Source organism: Sturnira hondurensis, unplaced genomic scaffold (assembly GCF_014824575.4).
Source record: "Sturnira hondurensis isolate 20B ecotype Veracruz unplaced genomic scaffold, ASM1482457v3 Scaffold0003090, whole genome shotgun sequence".
Lineage (NCBI taxonomy): Eukaryota > Metazoa > Chordata > Mammalia > Chiroptera > Phyllostomidae > Sturnira > Sturnira hondurensis.
In genome coordinates, this window is record NW_028075721.1 from 2,219,220 (window position 1) to 2,240,855 (window position 21,636).

General features: G+C 56.5%; 2 protein-coding genes across 8 annotated transcripts; one reads left to right on the forward strand and one right to left on the reverse strand.

Moving 5' to 3' along the window:
* The first annotated feature begins 42 nt into the window (after window positions 1–42).
* On the forward strand, window positions 43–14,876 carry LOC118983872 (Leucine-rich repeat-containing protein 29). 7 transcript variants are annotated; one of them, XM_037041533.1, is made up of 8 exons: window positions 43–100; window positions 3,332–3,433; window positions 11,011–12,003; window positions 13,187–13,402; window positions 13,545–13,691; window positions 13,902–14,119; window positions 14,206–14,384; window positions 14,598–14,876. In XM_037041533.1, exons 1-7 carry the CDS (start codon window positions 77–79, stop codon window positions 14,372–14,374), a joined length of 1,869 nt encoding a protein of 622 aa, XP_036897428.1. In that variant the 5' UTR covers window positions 43–76; the 3' UTR covers window positions 14,375–14,384; window positions 14,598–14,876. The 7 variants fall into 7 exon arrangements, with proteins under 7 accessions (XP_036897428.1, XP_036897427.1, XP_036897431.1 ...); XM_037041532.1 differs by having other exon boundaries at window positions 14,206–14,876; XM_037041534.1 differs by having other exon boundaries at window positions 52–250; window positions 10,936–12,003; window positions 14,206–14,876.
* Window positions 14,877–16,946: 2,070 nt separating this feature from the next.
* On the reverse strand, window positions 16,947–21,524 carry ELMO3 (engulfment and cell motility 3). The gene is made up of 20 exons (XM_037041531.1): window positions 21,230–21,524; window positions 21,043–21,083; window positions 20,878–20,950; window positions 20,647–20,697; window positions 20,266–20,435; window positions 20,080–20,179; window positions 19,825–19,976; window positions 19,665–19,743; window positions 19,489–19,539; window positions 19,278–19,400; window positions 19,054–19,185; window positions 18,849–18,950; window positions 18,636–18,744; window positions 18,393–18,529; window positions 18,131–18,294; window positions 17,915–18,027; window positions 17,722–17,826; window positions 17,539–17,621; window positions 17,368–17,454; window positions 16,947–17,280 (listed from the first exon to the last, which is right to left on the reverse strand). Exons 1-20 carry the CDS (start codon window positions 21,305–21,307, stop codon window positions 17,068–17,070), a joined length of 2,163 nt encoding a protein of 720 aa, XP_036897426.1. The 5' UTR covers window positions 21,308–21,524; the 3' UTR covers window positions 16,947–17,067.
* Window positions 21,525–21,636: the final 112 nt, after the last annotated feature.

The following is a 21,636-nucleotide window of genomic DNA, read 5'->3' on the forward strand; positions in this document are numbered from 1 at the left end:
CATAGCCCCACCTCCAGAGTTGGCGAGACTACACTTCCCAGATGCCTTGCGCGGGGGCGGAGGCGGCAGGGATGCTATGGCGGATTCGCTGCCCCTGGAGGTGAGAGGAGGCCTCCCCCAGGCCTAGCTCGGGACAGGCCCCGCCCTCGGGGTCCCGGGCTGTGGGGAGGGGCTGTCAGACTGCTCGCCGGGTCCCGCCTGTCTGGCGGAAACGACCCGTCCAGAAGATCATAGGACCTGCAAGCTTTGGGTAACGGCTCCGCCTTTGGGCCACTCCGTCCCCTTAGTTGAGGGGCATCTTTTTCTTCCCCATCGGGCTCAGGAGATGACTGTTCTGTTATCTCAGAGAAGATAGGGCCTCTGCCTACCCACTTTCTCTTGAGACGGCCTCCCTTCCCCCTCAGTTCTAGAAGATGTCTGTTCCATCCCATCGTCCCCGAAGGGTAACTGATCTTATCCCCATTGACCCTTGTGATGATCGTTCCATTCCCTCCACCCCGAAAGATGGCTGTCTACTACCTCTGGCGGTGGGAGACAAACTGCCCCTCCCATCAACCCCTTAAATGGTCACAGAGTTCTGTCACCAAGGACAGGCCCGCTCCCCATCCCCCCCCCCCAGTGATGGCCGTCCCACCTAGGGATGGCCCCAGTGATGGCCCCTAGGGATGTTTGCTCCTTCTTAGCCTGAAGCAAGACCTCTCTGCTGACATTGTTCAGAGAGGATAACAGATTTTGTCCCCACTGGACTCTTGGGATGGCGGCTCCATACTTTGCTCTCTGAGAGTTGGCCACCCCTTCCCGCTGCCCACAGGGAACAGGGCATCCTTTCCCCATCAACCCGGGAAAGGCTCTCCTTCCCCTTAGTAAAAATAGGACTGCTCCCACCCTGTTGAACCTCCTTGGCCCCAGAGGTTATCTACTTCATCCCCAAAGATCCCAGGAATGGCCAATCATATCTCTAGTAACTGCTTGGGATGGGATTCCTGGGATGGCACTCTATCTTTATCACTGTCTCCTCTGGTCCCTCTAGAAAGGCTACTCCCCTTCTTAGCTCACAGAATCCCCTGAGTGAGGATGGTTTTTCTGCCCTCTGCCTTTGATCCTTGGGTTGGCTATTGAGCCCCAGAAGATAGGATGGGCACTACTTTATCCCAGCTTAGGCAGGCTTCCCTACCTCCTCCTGGAGTTGGGGACTTGGTCATTCCCAGTCCCCATCAGTGTTCTCTTCCCCATGGCTAGCCTTCCTCGCCCAGAAGGCTATTCTCCCCAGTCATTCCCTCAATAATTGATCTGCTTTATCTCCCCGCCCCCCTCCCCCGCAGCAAACCTTTGGTGAAAACAGAGGTTGAGGACTATCCATCCTTAATTCAATCCAATAAGTATTGGCTGAGCACCCTCTGTGTGCTAAGGATGAGAGAAGAGGAGATCAGAATGGGCTGATGAGATGAAGCTTAAGGAGGGGCATTTCAGGAAAGAGGCCCCTATGGGCAAAGAAAATAGGCAGACTGTGTTTGTAGAACAGAGAAGAGACTGGATGGGGGAAGCTTTGGGATCAGGGGTCCAGGTGGGCATGGAGGCCTGGCAGGGCTGGCCGAGAGTGGAGATTTTGTCCTTAGGGTACTGGGATGCCCTGAAGGTTTTCATCAGGGGTGTGTTGAGACTGAAAGGTGTGTTTTAGGATTGTTAACCTTGCTGCAGTGTGCAGGATGATTAGCAGGGGTGAGCCTGGAGACAGGAAGGTCAACTGGAAAATAGTGAAGGGAATTCAGGTTTGAATGATGGAAATCTGGCTACCAAGTAAAATTTCAAAAGTAGAAGTGTTAGTAACAGCAATCCAACGACCATTTATGGACCGCCTAGTAGGTGTCAAGCACATCATATCAAGTTTATATATATAAAGCATAGACATATAATTATATATAACTTTTTTTGTTAAAACAGGACTCAAACCAGTGACCTTTCAGTTCTCAGCCTGGCACTCAATCCGCTGAGCCGCATCAGCCAGAGTGGATTGTATATAATTTAATCCCCATAAGACTATGTCCTATATTTTCTAATATCCCCATTTTGTAGGTGTGGAAACTGAGGCTCAAAGAGGTCAAGTACTTTGCCTGAGGTCACACAAGTTACACAGCTAGAAAGTAGTGAAGCTGGGATTTGAATGAGGCTAAGTTAACCTGGCCTAAAGCCCGTGTTTTACACCTGTATCTGAGAGCAAGGCACAGGCGAGCAGATGAGTACAAAGTACTATCAGAATCTTCAGATGAGATGCACTGCTGGCCTTGAAGCTCAGGTGCTGGAAAATTGGGAGGAGGGGTGCTTTGGACTGAGGGCAGAATATGAATTCTGGATGGGATGAAGGTGATGGTAAAATATTTGGATGAAGGCTTCTGTGGACAGCTGGCAACACTGGACTAGCACACGAATAGGACAACGTGCAGATGTTGAATTGTTGGTTATTCCTATAGAGGTAACTGTTGAAGCTGTGCAAATGAATTTATTATCCTAGAAAGGAAACAGATTGAAAGACCCAGGTTGAAGCCCTGGGAACCGCAGAAGAATCCAGAAACAGCAAGTGGAGTGGTGAGTGGAGCCCTAGAAAACACAGTGTCACAAGAGTCAAGGAACGAAGATTTCAGAAGAAAAGAAGAGTTGATATTAGGTCATTCCTGGCCTCACAAATGACTCCCTTCCCAGTTCCCTATAATAGGGCCTCCAACCTCATCCTCCCAGCCTCATAGAACATCAGTGGCGTGAGGGCCTGAGCCTGGGTCTCGCTAGGATCATACCCTACTAGCTGAGAAGGCAGGTTGGCAGTGGAGAAGACGGAAAAAGCATGGTTTCCAAGATCCTGGCCTATGAGGGCAGGAGAAAGGAGTGTAGCTCCCTGAAAATCAGGAAGGGGCACCTGACTTGCTGGGTTCTAGATCCTACACAAGACATGTTACTGTTACTTAATTCTCAGAATAACCCACTTCAGACTCAGTACAGTTGCCATTTTACAGATAAGGAAAACAGGCTCAGAGAGGTCAGTTGATAGAGTAAGGATTTAAATTAGGTTTATCTGGTCTCAATGCCCAGGATCTTTTTAGCAAATGGAGCAGGAAGCTTGGTTTTTACCAGTCTGTACAAGTCTGCATCCAGACAGAGTTCAGGAAGGGTTTGTTCATGGTAAAGATACTTGGTAGGTAAACGGGACATGAAGACTGAGGCTTAAGATGCACTAGAAACCAGTGCTGGAGTCCCCTCCGGCCTAGTGAGCTATCAGCCAGAGAAAGTTCTAAAGGCCCCCAGCTCTAACAGCCCCCAATGCCCTGTCTTTTTCCCTCAGATACTCACATATATTCTGAGCTTCCTGCCTCTGTCAGATCAGAAAGAGGCCTCCCTCGTGAGTCGGGCTTGGTACTGTGCAGCCCGGAATGCCCTTCGGGAGGTAAGGTGCCCACCCTCACCCAGCCCATTCTCAGTTGTCTCACATCAGCTTGCTCATGGCCGTGCTCATACATCATCCACCCATTCAATAATCATACATATTTGTACATACATTACATTCATACATGACTCTGGGTACCATGCTGAGGCTATTGAGGTGTAGTCCCTCCCCCGAGGAGCCCAGAGTCCTGTGGAGGAGAAAGACAAGTGATGGTAATATTGTGTGCTTAGGGCTGTGGCACTGGAATGAAGGGTATAACTGGGGACATGAGGAAGGACAGCCAAAGGAGACCAGCAGCATCAGGGAGGGCTTCCTGGAGGAACAAGATGAAGATGAAGGTTGGCCTTCCAGGACTGGCAGCAGCACGGGTGAAAACACAAGGGTGTGAGATAGCTCTGGAAACAACCACACAAGTTCCCTACCATTGGGACCTAGACTATGTGGGAGAAGTGACAGGAGGTGCAACCGGACAGGTCAGATGACAAGCAGGCGCACGTGCCAGGAGGCACTGCTGGGGCTTTCCCTGGTTCCCACCCAGAAGCCTTTAAAGGAATGTTAAGGCTGGGGAGTGACCTGGGGTGATTTGTGCCTTAGAAACCTGCAGTGCAGAGTGGGCTGGAGAGGGTGAGTCGGCGTGGGAGACAGCCCAGCTGCGAGGTGAATGCAGACATCTGCCCTAGTTTGAAGGGCAAGCAGTAGTAACTCTTTGTTTTATTTTTCACTTATTTGATTATTACTGAGTGCAAACAGTGTTCTCATTACCTGACCGTTTATATTTCCTTCTTTTGTTTGTTCATATTCTTTATCCATTTAACTACTGGGGTCTTAGTGTTTTTCTTATCTATTTGTATGAAATTTTTATACATTAAAGAGATTCATCTTTTACATATTTATTGAAATACAGTCCTAGTATGTTTGCCTTTTCACTTAATTTGTAGATGTGTTTACTTATGAGACAGAGGTTAAATTTCTATGGTGTTGGTTTTGTACATCTTTTCTTATTTCTTCCATTGCTTTTTAAAGTTAGAGATCCCTAGCCGCTTCAGAGATCCGATAAATACACCCTCATGTTTTTCTTCTTTTTTTTTTAATTCGACTTTATTTTTGTAGAGCAGTTTTAGGCTCACAGCAAAAAATCATTCCTTCTGTTTTTACAGTGTGAGTATATTAATTGTTGTTTTGGTGAAATTATTTTGATTTATGCTATGAGATAGAGAGAAGCTAAACTGATTAGTTTTCAATTAGCCCAAACAGCATTTGTGTGTAATCTTCCCTTCCCCTCCCCTGCTGGGTTAGAATCCTCCTCGGTCACATACTGAATGTACAGGGTCTGGGGTCGGGTTATCTAGCCGGTGTCCCTGAGCTTACTATCTAAAGGAATTTGATTTGGACTTTTATTTAAAACTTGAAGTGTGAGACATCTAAATGGTAAAATCTAGTTGGTAGTTGGATTACTGGGTGAGGGATCCAAGAGAAGGGTCTGGGTAATAAATACCCATTTGGGTATCATTTAAAAATGTGTGGCATTTGAAGCCATGGACATAAGTAAATTCCCTCAGGGGGAGCGTGAGGAGCCCCAGAAACAGCAGACCACAGAGAGGGAAAGCCCAAGGGGAGGACCCTAGTGCCAGGGCATTGGAGGGAGCAGGAGCCAACGGAGGGGCCCAGGAGATCCCAGCAAGAGGGGGGCCCAGAAGTCAAAGGCAGAGAGGACGCAAAGTGGAGGACTAACTGTCAAATCCCATGAGGATCTTGGAAATCAAGAACAGATCGTATCCATAATGATTGCCACCCAGGAAGGTCACCCACAGCTTCGGCCACATGTGGTGTCTGGGGAAAATAAACAGACGGATTGAAGGGTGCGGGGTGTGCAGGGTGCGTGAGAGAAAGGAAGTGTAGAGAGTGACCTCACTTGTAAGACATTTCCCCACAAAAGGAAGGGAGTAAATAGGGCAGTGATGAGAGGTTGAGGGGGGCCTAACAAAAGGAGTGCAGTTGGGAGAAATCTCGGTGGGTTTCTATGCTGAAGGGAAGCACTAGAGGAGGGGCGTGTGCCCAGAGGGGCCAGGAATGGTGGGCGCCACCTGAGGTGGCGGAGGAGGCAGGCTTCGGGAGCAAGGCTGGGTCTTTGATGAGATGGAGAGAATGTCACCGCTCCTCTGGAATTGGAGGGGTGAGGGTAGCAATGTGGGGCCATTTCCTGAGGAGGTTCCTCAGAGGCTAGTGGCCTCCTTGCTTAGTGAATTTGGAGGCTAAATTGTGTTAAGGGAGTAAGAAAAGGAGGAGCCGGGACCTCAGCAGGGAGGTTTAGAATAGTCACAGGGCGGAGGGACGATGGAGAGTTGCCAGAGACACATGGAAGGGCCTCAGACACTTGGAGTCCCTGCTTGTGCCTAGCTACTGTGCGGGGCCCCAGGGGTGTGGGACTGGGGAGGGCGCAGCGCTGGGGCTGGGAGTCACAGGGAGACAGCAGAGTCACAATGAGAGGCTGGGGTGCTGCCCTCAGCCTCATGAGGCGCAGCAGGGGTGCAGTGGAAAGATTCAGAAAAGACTTCATGGTGTGGGGAATGCTTGGGCTGAGTCCTGAAAGAAGAATTAAAATGTGCAAAGTAGACAAATAGGAATAGGTGAGGAATAGGACACCGCCCCCCCACATACACCCGCAAGCAGAAAAAGCAGCTGAGCAGAGGCCTGGCAGCAGGAGAGAATGGTCAGAGGTTGGCATTCCCAGAGCTGGGGGTGGGGAGGAAGGGGGCGCTGGCGTGGGAGGCTGAGGCTGGGGAGGAGGCAGGGGTCTGACATAGAAGGGCTCCGGGGTCAGCCAGCCTCTGTCCTGTGAAGTGAAGAACCGTCAGAGGGTCGACGAGGGTCGATTTGCCTTTGGTGAGGCTCACTCTGGCAACGACAGCAAGGATAGATGGAGCCAGAGAGACTGGAGGCCAGGACCCTGGTCTCTAGCAGTAAGCTGCTGTAATATATTTTTGACAGACAATAAGGCAGGAGCAGTGAAGTGCAAGCAGAGGGGCATATTGCGATGTATCAAGGAGATGGGGTGGAAGGGACTTTGGGTATTGGATGTGAGGGAGGAGTCTAGGATGATACCCAGACTTCCAGCTCACAGATAACATGGTGGAGGGCACTGAGGGTCCAGGAGAAGGGCAGAGCTGGGGATGATACAGTGAATTCAGGCCTGCACCTCCGTGTATCCGGAGAGAGGGCTGTCAAGTAACTGGCTCAGAGGGTCTGCTGTCCTGGAAAAGGAGGCGGACCCTAAAGTGGCTGTGATGGGGTGAAGTGCAGACTGCCAGGGTGGGGAACCAGTGGCGGGGGAAGGAAAGGTGAGAGGGGGAGAGTGGAAAAAACCTCGGGGAACCCACTTGCCTACACACTGGGTCTTTCTCTTTTTTGGTGACCCCAAAAGGAGCCGATGGGGAAGAAGCCGAAAGATAGGTGGGAAGCCAAGAGAGCAGAGTCTCAGAACCCCCAGTGGGAGACAGCTTCAGGGGGAGACTGGCCATCCATACAGGGGGCATGGCAGATGTTGATGGCCCTCCTGGAGGGCGGCTGTTGCCAGGAATGAGTGGCTCTGTGGTGGCAGTCAGGGGGAGGGGCGTAAATGGGTGGCTATGGTGGGTGTGGGTGTGCCCACCTGCTTCCAAGAAGCATGGCTATGGAGGGCAGGGGAGAGAGGGGAGGTGAGAAGGGGGTGCAGGATCAAGGGAGGTTTTTTGTTGTTTAAGACTTTGGGGCATCTGTGGACTCTGGGGAAGGCAGGGGACAGCCTCAGTAGACCAAGAGCAAGAGAGGGGAGGAGGTCAGAGCGGGTTCTGCTGGTGAATGTGACAAGGAGAAGGCCTTGCCACTGATGACTTTAGTTTCTTTTGGGAACAGAGCAGGTCACCTCTGAGCAGGCTGGAGCAAGGGAGGGTGCCTCAGATTAGGCTCCGTGGCTGGAGGATAGGGGGCCTGGAGAGAATTCTCAAGGGGGATGAGAAGAGAGCTGGGGGTGGGGAGCCAGAAGTGGCCATTGCTGACGGTGCAAGCCAGAGGGGAGACCATGGCTTCCCCTGCACAGAATTCCCCAGAACTCCTGCAGAAAAGGAGGAGAGGGCAGAAGAAGCAAAGTGGGCGGTCAGGCCCTGAGCTGTAGGTGAGACTGCAATAAGAGTTAAGGGAGTGAGGTGAAGAAGAGGTGGGTCAAGTTGGGGATCTCAGAGCCCACCATTTTAGTGCTGGGGCTGCTCCAGACAGAAGCACCAAACAGACCAGTTGGTGCTTCTGCAAAACCCAGTCCCCGCTGGGCTGGCCACACTGGGAGGCCAGGTACCAGGGCATCTAGGGCCCTGCTGATACCACCACCATGTCCCAGAGAGCAATCTGCAGAACCTATAGGCAGGAACCATCTTCCAGGGCCCCAGTGTGTGCAGGGTGATAAGCAGGTAGAGCCCCAGCTAGCAGAGCTACAGAAGATTCTGGCTCACCAGGCCAGGCCAGGATACTGGACTTGGTGACTTATTCTCCCTGACCTGCCTCACTTAATCCCAATTTTTCCCAAATAAGAAGGTAGACAAAGGCAGCACCCCCATATACACCCAGGCTCTGCCTGTTTCTGAGGGGTGGGGTGGTGGGGGCTGGTTGCCTGCTGCTGAGTTAGTCACTGGGGTGAACCAGGACACCTCAGCTTCTGCCCTCCTCTGCCTCCTATTGTCTGAGGTGTTTATAAAGACCTGGAAGTCTGACTTCTCTCTAGAGACCAAAGCCCCAGGGCCTGTTTTCTCAGAGGACTCCAGAACAGGTGTGTTAGCTTTGGATTCCTTGTACCAGCAGACAGAGGACCATTTCTCTAGCAGATAGCTCTCCAGGCTTGCACCCAGGCCTGCAGCCTCAGCTCCAGCTTCAGTAGGTACAATGAAATGCTGGCCCCTATGACAAAGGACATGTCACTTTAAGCAGGTATAGGGCATTTCCCAAATGACTGTATTTACTCTTAAGATACCAGCACTGGGCCCTGGCTGGTGTAGCTCAGTGGATTGAGCATGGGCCTGCAAACCAGAGGATCGCAGTTCAATTCCCAGTCAGGGCACATGCCCGGGTTGCAGGCCATTCCTCAGCAGGGGATGCTCAAGTGGCAACCATACATTGATATTTCTCTCCCTCTCTCCTTCCCTTCCCCTCTAAAGATAAATAGACTTAAAACCTTAAAAATCCTTTAAACAAAAGATACCAGCATTGGGAAAGGAGGAGACCAGAGGCTAGCTGGCCCCTCTGTGGATAGGGCTGCTAAAACTGGAGTAGGTACCCTTCCTTGAGCCTCCAGAAGCATCTTCCGAGGGCCTGGGAAGGGGGCCTTTGCTATACCAGGGCCAAAGACAAGGGCCCAGGAGACTGCTCCTTCTGCCTGCTGCTCTGCCCCCGACAGATGACATGCAGCCCTATAGGCTGTTCCTGGGCTCCTAAACTTTGAGTCCAGGCTAGGCCATTTGGGTGGTGACTTATAGGCTGCCCCCTCCCCACCAAGAAAAATGGTGGCAAGCAGGGAGGTAGGTGAGCTGGAAGGCCTTTAGGCCAGGCCCTGTGCCTTTGTCCAGTGGCTTTTGCGGCGACCAGCCAGCCCTGGACTTGGACCCTGGGCTGACTGCCAGTGCCCTCCCTTAGCTGTTTGTCTACCTTGTTCCTAGGGAGGCAGCAGGAGAGAAGGGACATCCCCGCCCCTCCAGGCCTGGGAAGGAAGAGAAAGAGGAAAGACTGAAGGCAGAGGGGGCCTTCGGGGTAGCTCGTGACCGAGGGGGCGGGGTGCTGCCCTGGCAACCAGCAGGCTCTGCACTCCCCCAGCCACTTCAGTCCGTGCAGCATCTGGCACACAGGGCTCTGACACGGTTGGAGGCCGGCTCTGCCTTTCCTTTCTAAAACCTCTTCTCCCTGATCTTTTCATCGCCCTCCCCACCCTCACACTGGGATCTTCCCCAGCTCTCCTTAACTCTGGGAGGGGGTCCCAGGTCCTTGGGAGTCCCCCTTCCCCACTGTGTCCCTGTCACCATGAGGGGATTTAGGGGCCTGCTGCTCTCACCCTGATGGCCATGTTCAGGGAGTAGGGTGCAGGAAGGGAGCTTGGTTGACTCCCGGTTCCTGTGGAAGCGGCCAGGAGCTGGTCCCCAGCACTTACCATGCGCTCCTTCCCATGATGACAGCGACGGGGGCCCTAGGTTGCTGCTTCCTTCTGGCGGAGGCCGGGCTGGTTTCTCCACACCCGGCGATGAGTTCTGTGTGTCTGTTTCTGGGAGGATCCTGTTGTTAAGCGTCTTGCAGGAGTGCCTATTATGTGTTATCTCTACCTTTCTGCGTCCCTTTGGAGCTGTTCTGTGGGGTACAGCAGGGAGCAGGAGCCTGTTCTTACCGTTGTTGCCAGGGCGAGTTTTTCAGGGAGTTCTCTCTCCTGCATCAGAATCGTGTTGATGGGCTGAAAGGAGAGCCTGGCTTGGTACCACTTCCTGCAACCTGGGGACCCTCAGGTAGAGAAACAGCCCTAGGGTTTTAGAACTCTCCTCTCCCTTCCACCACAGACCTGTTCCACAGAGACCTGTACCAACTGCCCTTTGGCTCTCTCTGGCACGAGGTCAGGGAAAGTTTTGTGAAAAATCTCCTTAGCTGGGGCATCCCTAAACTCCTGCACAAGCCAGCGTACTCCCGAAATGACAGCCCTGAGCTGCCCCCCACCCTCTACCCCTGCCACAACCCTGTTCTCTCCTCTCTTGCCCTCCTGTTCATCTACAGCAAGGCCAGCTTGGCTTCTCTGATGTTCATTCTCTTAGTTCCCACCCCTAGAAATGGAGGCTTCTCCTTCCTTCTCTCATCTGTCCGGATGAGACGGACCCTCCAGAGATGAGCCTCAGGGGTCCCAAGCACATCCTGAACTCTGGAGCCTGTGGAGCTCACTGGTGTTAGCATGTGCACACACACTTGCATTTTCACTTACACACGAAACTCATTTTTGCAAGCATTCGTGTGGCCGAGACACCGAGGGGACCTTGGCCTCTGCCTGCCCCAGACCTCTGGCATCTGGGCCACAGAGGGTTGTGGTGAGTGACACACTGCCTCATTCCGTCCTGTTCTGAGGGCTGTTTATGTGCTTTCGAGAAAGTAGGGGAGGCTGGTTGCTTAGCTCAGGCCAAGGGCTGAGTCCATAGGTCTCAGGGCCACCTTCTGAAAGACCCAAAGGTTGGGGTCCAGCATAATTTGTCCTGCTTCCTGGAGGTATTGCTGGGTCTCCTCCAGTCCCCCCCAACACTCCTGTACCCAGCACACCAGCTCCCCACAGGACTCCATAGGCATCCAGACCCATTCATCACTAATCGTCCTGCCCTACTCTTAAGTCATCCATCCCCTCGAGCCCCAGTGTGACTTCTCCTCCCAGCTCCCAATTTCCACCAGTACCCCTTCAACCACACATGACGTCACATATACAGGGGTCCTGCCACATATACCTGCCCTCAACCTCTAATCAGCAACTTGCCACCAGACCTGACGCCCATCACCCTCTGAGACCAGAGGGCTAACCCAGGCCTACTGCTGCCCTTTAGATGAACGTGCGGTACAACATCCCCGTGTCCTCGGCCTCCCTCCCAGCCATCGAGAGCCTGGGCCTCAGGGGCATTTCCTGCATCAGCCTGACCAACCTGGATGGTTCACCAGCTTCACAACAGGTGCTGCAGTCTGTTGCCCACCACCTGGGCCCGCACCTGCAGAGCTTGTGCCTCGGTGGGGGCAGCCCCACAGAGGCCTCCTTTGTGGCCTTGATCCTGAGCTGCCCAGGCCTGCGTAGCCTTGACCTCAGTGGCTGCAACAGCCTCTTTGCATCAGGCATGCTGCTAGCTCAGCCCGAAATGGCAGAGCGGGTCCGGCAGGCACTGAGTGATCTCCGTGAACTCAGCCTGGCCGGCCTGCGAGACCTGGCGGATCTCAGCTTCAATCGGCTCAGCTGTTGTGCCCCCAGCCTAGAGCGCCTCTCCTTGGCCTATTGTCACCTCACCTTTGAGGTAGGCCCAGCCCGCGGTTCCGTTGGCCCCCAGGATTCCTCAGCTTCCCAACTCTCCTTCCGCAACCTGCTTCGATTCTTGAAGGAGCGGGCTGGTAGGCTGCATGCCCTGGACCTCAGTGGCACTGGCTTGCCACCCGGGGCCCTGCAGGCCCTGGGCCAGGTGGCCGGGCTACAGCTTCAGGAGCTGAGCCTGCATAGCTGCCGGGACCTCTCCACAGAGGCTGTGGCCACCCTTTGCCGCCTACAGCCGGACCTTACCTCCCTGGACCTCAGCGGCTGCTCAGAACTGGCAGATGGGGCACTCTTGGCTGTGAGCCGGGGTCTGCGGCACCTGCAGCACCTGAGGCTGAGAAAGCTGCAGCGGCTGACAGATGCGGGATGTACAGCCCTGGGGGCCCTGCATGAGCTGCAGAGCCTCGACATGGCCGAGTGCTGTCTGGTGAGCGGGCGGGAATTGGCCCAGGCCCTGGGCTCGGTGCAAGGAGCTCCACCCCCACTGGCCTCCCTCAGCCTGGCCTACTGCTCCTCACTCAAGGTGAGCCTACCATCCCCTTCCTCCCTCACCAGGGCTGGAAGCTGGGGGAACTGGGCCTGCGGCACAAACACCAGGGGGGAGCTGCCTGGTGTTTGTGTCCAAGGAATAGTAGTTAGAACTGAACTTGGGACCCGGTCTGGGACAGGGAAGGAGCCTAGACCAAGACAGCACGGCCCCCACCCAGCACTCCTGGCAGCTCCCCACTGTGGGCTCAGGCAAGGGGAGGTCCAGGAGGCTAGGGTGGCCCAGCCCACGAGGGGACTACTGCAGGCTGCAGAGGGCGCTGTGGGCTGGTGTTCCAGAGGCAAGGAAGCCTGGTGAAAGGAGGTGACAGAACGAAGCCCTGTGGGGAAGGGACACCGAGGTGACCCAGAAGAGGTCTCTCAAGCAGGGCCTGAAGGAACTAATGTGATGTGGGAGTAGCAGGGTCACTTCTGGGCTGAAGCCACTCTCTCAGATAGGGCTCCGCCCTGTGTCTCTGGATGGCACCCCCGCCTTGGCAGTGTCAGCCTCCTTCAGTGGGTTTTCCTCTAGTCCGCCAGTGAGACCAGGGCATTCCCAACCTGAAGACCGTCTCTAACCTTTTCCCCACAAGCGCCTCTCTTCCCGGGCCCTCCCCCCTCTTCCTTGCCCCTCTCCGGAGCCTCACACTCTTGTCTCCATCTCTCTACAAACCAGTTTTCTCTCCTCGGCCCTTAGCTCTGCTCCCCTAGCCACGACTGCTTCTGCCAGGTGGCAGCTCTTCGCCCCATGACCCCACAGTTCCGTGTCAAAGCCAGAGGGAGCGTTATGATTGTGTCTGTTTAGCCGGATGGCTACCTCCAGTCCAGCAAGCTGTGGGCAGAGGGCAACCTCAGCCCACCCTTTCAGTGGGAACTGGGGGCACAGTCTGGGCAGGCACCTTAGAAATTTCCATCCGCATCTTTCCTGCCCCGGCCAACCTAGGCCTTTATCTTCCAGCAAACTCTCCCTAGTGTCCTACCTGCCATGGCCCCCTCTGTCCTCTCTGCCCTTTCATAGTGCAGGGACGTTGTTGCTTCCCTCTGGGGACCCTCTGGGACCTCCCTATTGCCTGTGGGGCCAGAACCTTGGGCAGAACCTCCCTAGTGACCCTTGCTAAGCCTGGTGACACAGGCACAAGCCACCTCTCCATTGCTCTCTCCCTTCTCCACTTTCCTCCTAGGACACCTCAGTGTTCTCCCTGATCCGAGTGCTGGGCCCAAGTCTCAGGGTGCTAGACTTATCCTCTTGTGTGGCCCTCACCAACCGGACCCTGCAGGCCATCTGCACCTACCTCACTCCCCTCTCAGTCCTGCGCCTGGCCTGGTGCAAGGAGCTCTGTGACTGGGGGCTTCTGGGACTGGGGGAACCAAGTGAGGAGCCAGCACAGGGATCCCAGGTGTGGGACCCTCGAGGTCATGGAGGGTGGGGTGGTCCCCGGGTTCACCTGATGTCCTACCCCTCCTGAGTCTCTTTCTTGGAACACTGGAGGGCCAAACTCGGGAGAGAGGAACCCGAGAAGCAGGCGCCTCTTCCCACAGCCACACCCAGAGCTGGAGCATCAGACCTTGGGCCCCAATGCGTCTCCTTCTCCCCAGCCTCAGGGCCCCTCCCTGCTCATGCTGCGGGCTCTTCAGGAGTTGGACCTCACAGCCTGCAGCAAGCTGACTGACGCCAGCTTGGCAAAGGTGTGGGGCTGGGGCTGTGGGGAGGCTGAGGGGCCTGGGACTGGAGCAGGGGCCTGGGCTGACCCACTTTTTGCTTGGAAAAAGTTTCTCATTGGCTTCTGCCACTTGTGGCCTCTCCTTTGGCTGTGGGTGGGGGAACCTGGAAGAGCCCCTGGGCCCTGGGCTCCAGTACTATATGATACCCCATCCCAACACCCCTCATCTTTGCAGGTGCTCCAGTTCCCCCAGCTGAGGCACTTGTCACTGAGCCTGTTGCCAGCACTCACAGACAAGGGCTTGGTGGCTGTGGCCAGAGGCTGCCCTAGCCTGGAGCACTTGGCACTGAGTCACTGTGGCCTCCTCAGTGATGAGGGCTGGGCCCAGGCAGCCAGCTCCTGGCCGAGGCTGCAGCACCTCAACCTGTCCAGCTGCAGTCAGCTCACAGAGCAGTGAGTGTGTCCGATGATGCCACAGTGCAGGGGCTGGGCTGGGGCTCCACGCTGGGCCAGGCACCCACACGGTGACCTCCCTGCAGAACGCTGGATTCCATTGGGCAGGCATGCAAGCAGATCCAGATGTTAGATGTCGCCATGTGCCCTGGTATTAGCATGGCTGCCGTCAGGCGATTCCAAGCCCAACTACCCCAGGCAACCTGCATCCAGTCACGCTTCGTGGGAGGGGCTGACCTGACCCTAACACTCTGAGACCAACCGGGTGGGTAAGCAGCCCCTGTTGCTCAGCTTCCACAGTCCCTAGCCCTGACTTTTGGACCTGGAGTTTGACTCCTGTTTCCCTCTGCTACATGCAAGAACCCCTTCCCCAAGATGTACATACCTTGGCTAGGCCTGGAGGTGGGACTAATCCAAGGAAGCCCAGGGTGCTTCCTACCCCAGTCTACCCCACAACCTGGCGAGGGCTTCTTTCCAGCTCCATGTGGCTGCCACAGGCACCTGGAAGTGCCAGCTCCTGCTCTGCTGGCCAAGCCTGGGTCTGGAAGCACCAGGCCCGTAGGTGGCAGGGTCTGGTGCTGGGGAGGAGCAGACCACATGTGCCTCGCCCTGCCCACTTCTCCCACCTAAAGCCTGTGCCCCACCTTGCTCCCTACAGGAGCCCCTCTAGTCCCCCACCAGCACTGAACTTTAGCAGCCAAGCCAGCCTTTGTTGTAAACCCAAACAAGATTAAAAATTCCAGATTTTACCTCCTTATCTGAAGTTCTCAGACTGAAGAGCCCCTCCCTTCCCCTCCTCACCTCAGTTGAAGCAGCCCAGACCAACCCAGGGATGACGGGAGAAACACAAAGCCCCACGGGGTGGGAGACTCCAAAAGCCCAGCATGAGCTCCCAGGCAGGTCCTGCAGCAAAGGGACATCTGCATGCACTCGGCCCAGCCAGACCCAGGAACACACTGATTATTGATGCCGGAGTCCATGGGGTTGTCTTCAGAATGAAAGAGGACAGCGAATGGCATCTCTGGGTAGGAAGGGGCATTAGAGGTCCTCTAGTCCAACTTCTTAAACCACCGGTGAATTTTCAACAGCAGGTCTGAGAATGTCTCTGGCCCTCCATATGTCTACCTACACTTTGTCCATCTGTCCATCAGTTCTAGGAGCAGCCAGCCGGGCTGCCTGAGTGCCTGCTTCATGTGGGGATTCAGAAGGGTCAAAGCCTGCCCAGCCTCTGGGCCAACTGGTGAGGCAAATCAGCCAGCAGGCAGGGACAGCCCAGTGCGCAGGTGTGCACAAATGAAAAACAAGCACCTGGGACTGGGAGCCCAGGGGAGCAATGAACTTAGCCTGGGAGGTCAAGGAAGGTCTCGAGGCAGGAAAAAAATGAGAAGAGAGAGAAGAGGGCAGCCAGGCAGAAGGGACTGGAAGGTGCACGTGGCAGGCCAGAGCTGGTGCTGGAGGCGGGAGGGTCCAGGCCCAACAGAGGGAGGGTGCCAGCATGGACCAATCACTGGGAACCCTGCAAGCCACAGGCACGCTGTTGGAAGACTTAAACTACGTCTGCAGTCCATCTCAACTCTGTCCATCATGGCACGGTGACCACTGTCCCCTGGACAATAGGGAAACGCTGAAAAATGTAGGGCGGGGGTGGTGTGTGTGCTCAGATCAGCTTCACATGTGACGAAGTTGCCATGGTAGCTGGTGTTGAAAGGACTGGAGGGGCAAGCCTGGAGGCAGGAAGTCAGGAGGTCCCTGTCAAGATGACGGTGCCCACACAAGGGTCCAGACCGCTGAGGAGGAGTACTGGGGAACTTAACTGCATCTGGGATCCCCACACCCATTTTCACCTTGAACTCAACTGCAGACTATTCCAAGAATGGTGGGGAATCTCTGGGTACCTGAGTCAGAAACTTAGCTGGGGGAGGGGACACTCAGCATTTCTCCAAAGGAAATGTCATTTCATCACTTTTCAAGGTAACATGTTGATGATTAAATTTGTTATAAAAGATATTTGAGGAGGCGATAGGAAGGAGGTAGCAAGAGACGTGGAAAAGGAGGTCAGAGAGAGGTGGCAGCTTTCAGCTTGTCCTGTGGGTCCTGTGGGCGGGAGTGCTCCTCTTTGCCCCAGAGGCTTAGGGTCCATGACCTCTGAGTGTGACCTCCATCCAGCTGGGCCCCATACCCCTAGCTAGTTCTGACCCCAGGGGCTCTGGCCTGCCTGTGGCCCCCATCCCACCCCCCTGCAGTGGGTTTTAATTAGAATTCAGGCTTCCTTCACCAAATCCCCTTCCATCAGACTATCCTCCCACCACTTGAGAATGTCTTCTGGAATTCTAAGTCTGCCCTTCAAGGACAAAGCAGGCCCAGCTTCATGTCTCCTCTCTCCGGCCTCTAACCAGAGGACCTCCAAGTCCCTCAAAGGACACAGGGCAGGCCAAGCAGCATTCTCAACTGCGCTCTGTCAGGAGCCTCTGGAAACATAGCTCCCCAACTAGACCCCTGTTAATGCTGCCCGGGAAGGTGTCCACTTGGGGTGATGCCTCCTGCCCTGCGGCTTCTCCCTCACCTGGCTGGTAGTGCCAGCCCTCCCTTGGTTGGTGCCCCCCATACACAGGCCACCCCTCTTTGCAGACCCAGCACTGAGGGGAGCTGAGGACTCGCCCTGAGAAAGGACAACAGGGCCCTCTTCCAGAGCACCAGCCCCTCAGCTATAGCTGCTCAGGTTTGTGGCCCCAAGCTGTGGCCCTGGCCTGATGCCCCACATCTCATCCACCAGCTAAGTGTGAAGGCAGGCGTGGCCTACCGTGTGCACAGCTGGCTGGACGCATACCCAGGAGCCAAACAGACTTTATTTCTGCTGCAGCCTCTGCTGATCAGGGTGTCTTCACTTCTCCACCCTTCACCCTTCACGGCCACCATAGTGGCAGCAGCTGTGGCCCTTGGCCAATCTATCAAGGTTCAGCGATGCTACAGTCATAGCAGAAGTTGAAGTTTGTGGGGGGTGGGGGGATAGGGGGTGGCTGCTCAGGAATGGGCACGTTCTCCAGCTCCAGCAAGCGCAACTTGGTCTCCATGGTCAGCAGCTGCTCCAGGTCTAGTCGTGTCTGCTCACTGCCCATGGGACTGCCCAGCAGGGTGCTCAGCCCATCTGTCCAAAGGTGGAACTGGGGACGGAGCCAGCGCCATGAGGGCCTGCCAGTCTCTTCCCCTGCCCATCTGCCCACATTAGCTCTGCCTGCCCGGACACTCACCTCCCGTTTGGAGGGGGCAATGAAGTTGAGGTACGCCTCCTCCTCCCCATGGTCATAGCACACTGAGAAAGCTAACTCATAGAGGTCCTGGGGAGGCAAGGGAACCAGAAGCACTGAGCAGGGGGCCGGGCAGGGCAGGTGGGAAGGAGCCCAAGCCTCCACTGGCCTCACCTTGTTCTGCTTCACGGAGCCCTTGTCCCGGACGTGCGGGCAGTCCCTGCCAGTCAGTAGTGCCCTGATGTCAGTCACAGGGACTGCAGGAAGAAGCTGGGCTGACCACTGGGGCCCTAGGTATCCCAGGGCATGGGTGGTCTGGAAAAGCGGGTGTCCTACCCCTGCCCCTGCCCTCCTTACGCTGCTCTGGGAGGCTCTCGGGGGCAGGTGGACTGGCACCATCCTCCACATCCCCATACTGCAGCACCTTGTGGTTGGGGGACAGGCAGCAGAACCACAGCTTGTCTGGGCAGCAAGGGGAAGAGGGAAGGAAAGGTAAGGGGGGCCCTGACCCCAAGCCAGCCGCCCTCTGTGCCCCTGCCCACTCAACAACCCTGGCGCCTCCGGCTGCTGATCTTGCGGAAGAGGGTCCCCTCGCAGAGGCGGAGCAAACGCTGCTGGCGGATCAGGCCCAGGAGCTCAGGCTTCAGCTTCTCCCGAAGCTCCCTGGTTGCGGGGAGAAGGGTTGCTGACAGGACTGACCTGGGGCAAGGCCCATGGGTCACCAGGGAAAGTAGGGCCTAGGACTGGACCCATCACTGCCACTCACAGTATGGGAGGGGCCAGCGTGCCCTCCTGATGCAGGCGCTCTGTCTGCCTCAGTCGCAGCACCTCCCCGTAGTTGAGCGCGTTCACCTTGGTTCGGAAGAGCTCTAGGGAGCTGGGCTTCAGGGCCAGCGTGCGGGCCAGCTGCTCCCGGACCACTTGCATGACCTGGGGCCACCCCAGGCTCAGTTCAGGGTCTGAGCTCTGGGTACCCCCCGGTACAGCCCCCTGCCCTGGCCGAGGCCTCCCAGCTCCCACTCACCCACCTTGTCAAAGTCCTCCTGTGTGGCCCGCATCTCCTTCCAGGTCTTGTTCAGCAGCTGGATGCTCACACAGAAGAGCTCATGGAAGCTCTGGTCTTGGCCGAAGAACATGGGTGAAAAGTCCTGGGCCGTTTCGGAGCCTGGAGCAGGGGGGCAGGAGGGGCTCAGGGAGAAAGTATGTGAAGCCCCTGGCCCTCTCTGCCCTTCCGTCCCCTGTTCCCGGACACACTGCCCAGTCCCACTCACAGGGCTCCCCAACGTGGAGCAGCTCGCACAGCAGCACGGTCAGCTGGATACTGCTTCGGGCAAAGGGGCACTCGTGCTTGTCCTCGCGGCTGCTGTTCTCCAACACGAACTGGGGTGGCAGCAGTAGAGTATGGGGCGGGGAGTCACAGCTCAGCCCATGGGGACCCTCACAGGCAGGCATCCTGCTCTGCCCACCCCCTCCCCAACACTGACCCGGCTGTAGGCATTGGGTGCGTGTCTGGAGAAGTAGAGCATGTTGTCCAGGGCCAGCAGGCCGGGGGGCACGCGCTCTAGGTCTTGCGCGGGGTTGCTATTCTGGAAGAACGGGGACAGGCAGCTGAGGCAGGGCCCCTGCCCTCTGGAACAACAGCAGTCCTGCGTTGAGGCACGGGTGGGGAGCTCAGGGAGGGCCACTCACCGAGAAGCCCAGTTTGCGGAACTCGCGGGCACAGAGGGAACGGCGACGGTCAGCACTCAGCCCAGCACTAGGGGACTCCCCTTCTGGTTCAAAGGCAGCCTGGCGCAGGGCCTGCAGCTGGTCCCGCTGATCCTGGGGTCACCATTTGGGGGTGGGGAGGAGTCACATCTGACTCAAGGCCAAGCTCCAGCTGCCCCCAGCCTGTGTACCCCAAAGGCACCCACCTGGCTGTAGGGGTCCAGTGGCATCCGCATGCGCGGCTCCAGCAGCCCCAGTGTAAGGGACTGCAGCACATACAAGTGGTGAGCCATCTCGTCACCCATTGGCACTGCACTGTGGATGATGTTCTGGAGGACAGCCAGTCCATGAGTGTGAGCTCGGGCTCACTGGGAGAGGAGGAATAGGGAGGGGTCCGCCTGGCCCAGTGCTTCGTACCTTATAGATGAACGGGCGAAGGTTTCTCTGCCACAGTTTGTCAAGCATTTGCTGAGGGTGGGTGGGAAGGGGGCTTAGATAATATGACCCTACCATGAGCACCGACTCTAGGCCCAGGGCGGAGCACAGTGCTCACTGGCTCCTGCCCCTCCTCCACCTCCCAGATGGACACCCACCTTACGGTCAACGGGGCTGGCCCCCTGCAGCAAGGCTGTCAGCAGTGCCATGGCCTTGGTTTGCAGCTGCTGGTTCATCCTGGAACAAGAAGAGGGCTCAATGGACCATCCAGGGTCTGGCTGTGCTCCCCTCATCTGTATCCCACCCCAAGAGACTTACACCTGTAGGTGCACCAGCAGCCTATCCAGTGTAACCTCATTTTTGACCAGCTGGCCTAGGACAGGACTGCTTAAGGTCACACTCTCCAGCAACCTGAGGGCCAGCGGCTGTACAGATGCATCCATCAGGTTCATGTTCACATAGCACACCACCTGTAATAGGGGTAGGGGCTGTCACCACCTGACCAGCACAGATGGCCAGATTCTAACACCACCCCACTTCCCCGACTTGCTGTCCCTAGGAAAGCCCACCCACCTTCCTAACAAAGGGGATAGTGAGCGTCTCCCAGGACACCACTCCGTGTTCCATGAGCTCCAAGAAGGCCTGCAGTGCGAGGGCCAGCACCTCCCCTAGGCTGGGGGGACATCTGGGGCTGAGCAGGGCCCGGATCAGGACCCCCAGCCCCAACACGTCCACCACCAACCACAGCCCAATGCTCACTCGTCCCCTTCCTCAATGATGGTGCCTAGCCTCTTTAGCCCATCACGGCTGATGACCTCCTGGGCAAAGGTCATGTCGGGGGCCAGCAGGGCAAGGTGCTGCAGGGCTTCTCGGCGCCCGTCACGACTCCCGCTCTGCAGCCTACCCAACAGCTGCTCAGCCTCAAGGTCCTGGCAGGGGCAGGAGCAGAAGCAAAGGTGAGTGAGGAGGCTAGGTGGAGGTAAGGAGTGGGGACTGTGGTGTGGGGACCAGGGTGTCCACCAGGTGGAACACTGCAGCAATGTGACTGGAGCCTCTAGACCTGGGGCAGAGGCATAGGGGGACAGAAAGGAAGTATGGCAGTGGGGCAGGGAATGAGGGTGGGGCCAGGAGGGGCTTTACTGGGGCAGTGCTGAGGCACAGGATGCTGCCGTTCTTGATCTCTGAGCGGTTCTGGAGAAGACAGCAGAAAAGGGAGAGTAGTCAGGAAGGGCCCTGAGGGTTGGTTACCTGGGGTTGTAAACAAGGCAGGATTGGGAACTCGGTGAAAGATCACATTCCAGTAGGGTGAGGAGTGGGAGGAATCAGGGCCGGGAATTAGAAGGGTCTGAACAGTGGGCAGTGGGCACTCACATTCTCAGTGATGTATCTCCTGTGCCCATCGGCAAACTGCAGGGCATAGCGTTCAGAGTGAGCCAGGCTCCACCTGTAGGCAGAGGAGGCTCAGTGAGGCAGGTATGGTGAGCCCCCTCCCTCCTGCCTTTCCCCCACCTCCTGGCCTGACAGGCCGGCACTCACGCGTCGCACACCTCCTTCAGCACAGCGGCCAGGGGCTTTGCCTGCAAGTGAAGAGGTCACTCACGAGGCCAGGAGTGGGGAGGAGTTGGGGAAGAACCTGGGGAAGGGGTAGGGCGGGCTGTTCTGAGGGGAAGGGGGCGACCTAGAGGTGGGCTAGGGTGGATGTTGGCCGGACTGGCCGGGTGACCTGGTCCAACTGGATGAGCTGCGGGATGGCATCACGCTTCTGAACGGCGATCTTCACCACGTCCCTTGGGGGCGCCATGGTCAAGCTGGGGTGGGGCGCCTTTGCCTTCTAAACCGTCGGTAAACCTCCTGTGGAGGTCGCACCTGGTCTGGGCCCCTGGGGACAATGAGGGTGTCCCCCTGTCTGTAGCCTGATGCCGGTATCCGGCACTCACTCCCACACCTGGCCAGGCGCTCTGTCCTTCCCGAGGGAGCCGAGGCCAGTTCCGGGTTGGCGTCTGGAGGTTGGAGGATGGCGCTTGCCCCGCCCCGCCCTGAAGAGGAGGCCCCGCCCCACCCCAAGGTGAGGTAGGTGGGGGAGGGAGGGAGGGAGGGAGGGCTGCCGGCGCAGCCACACCTCTGGTTCCA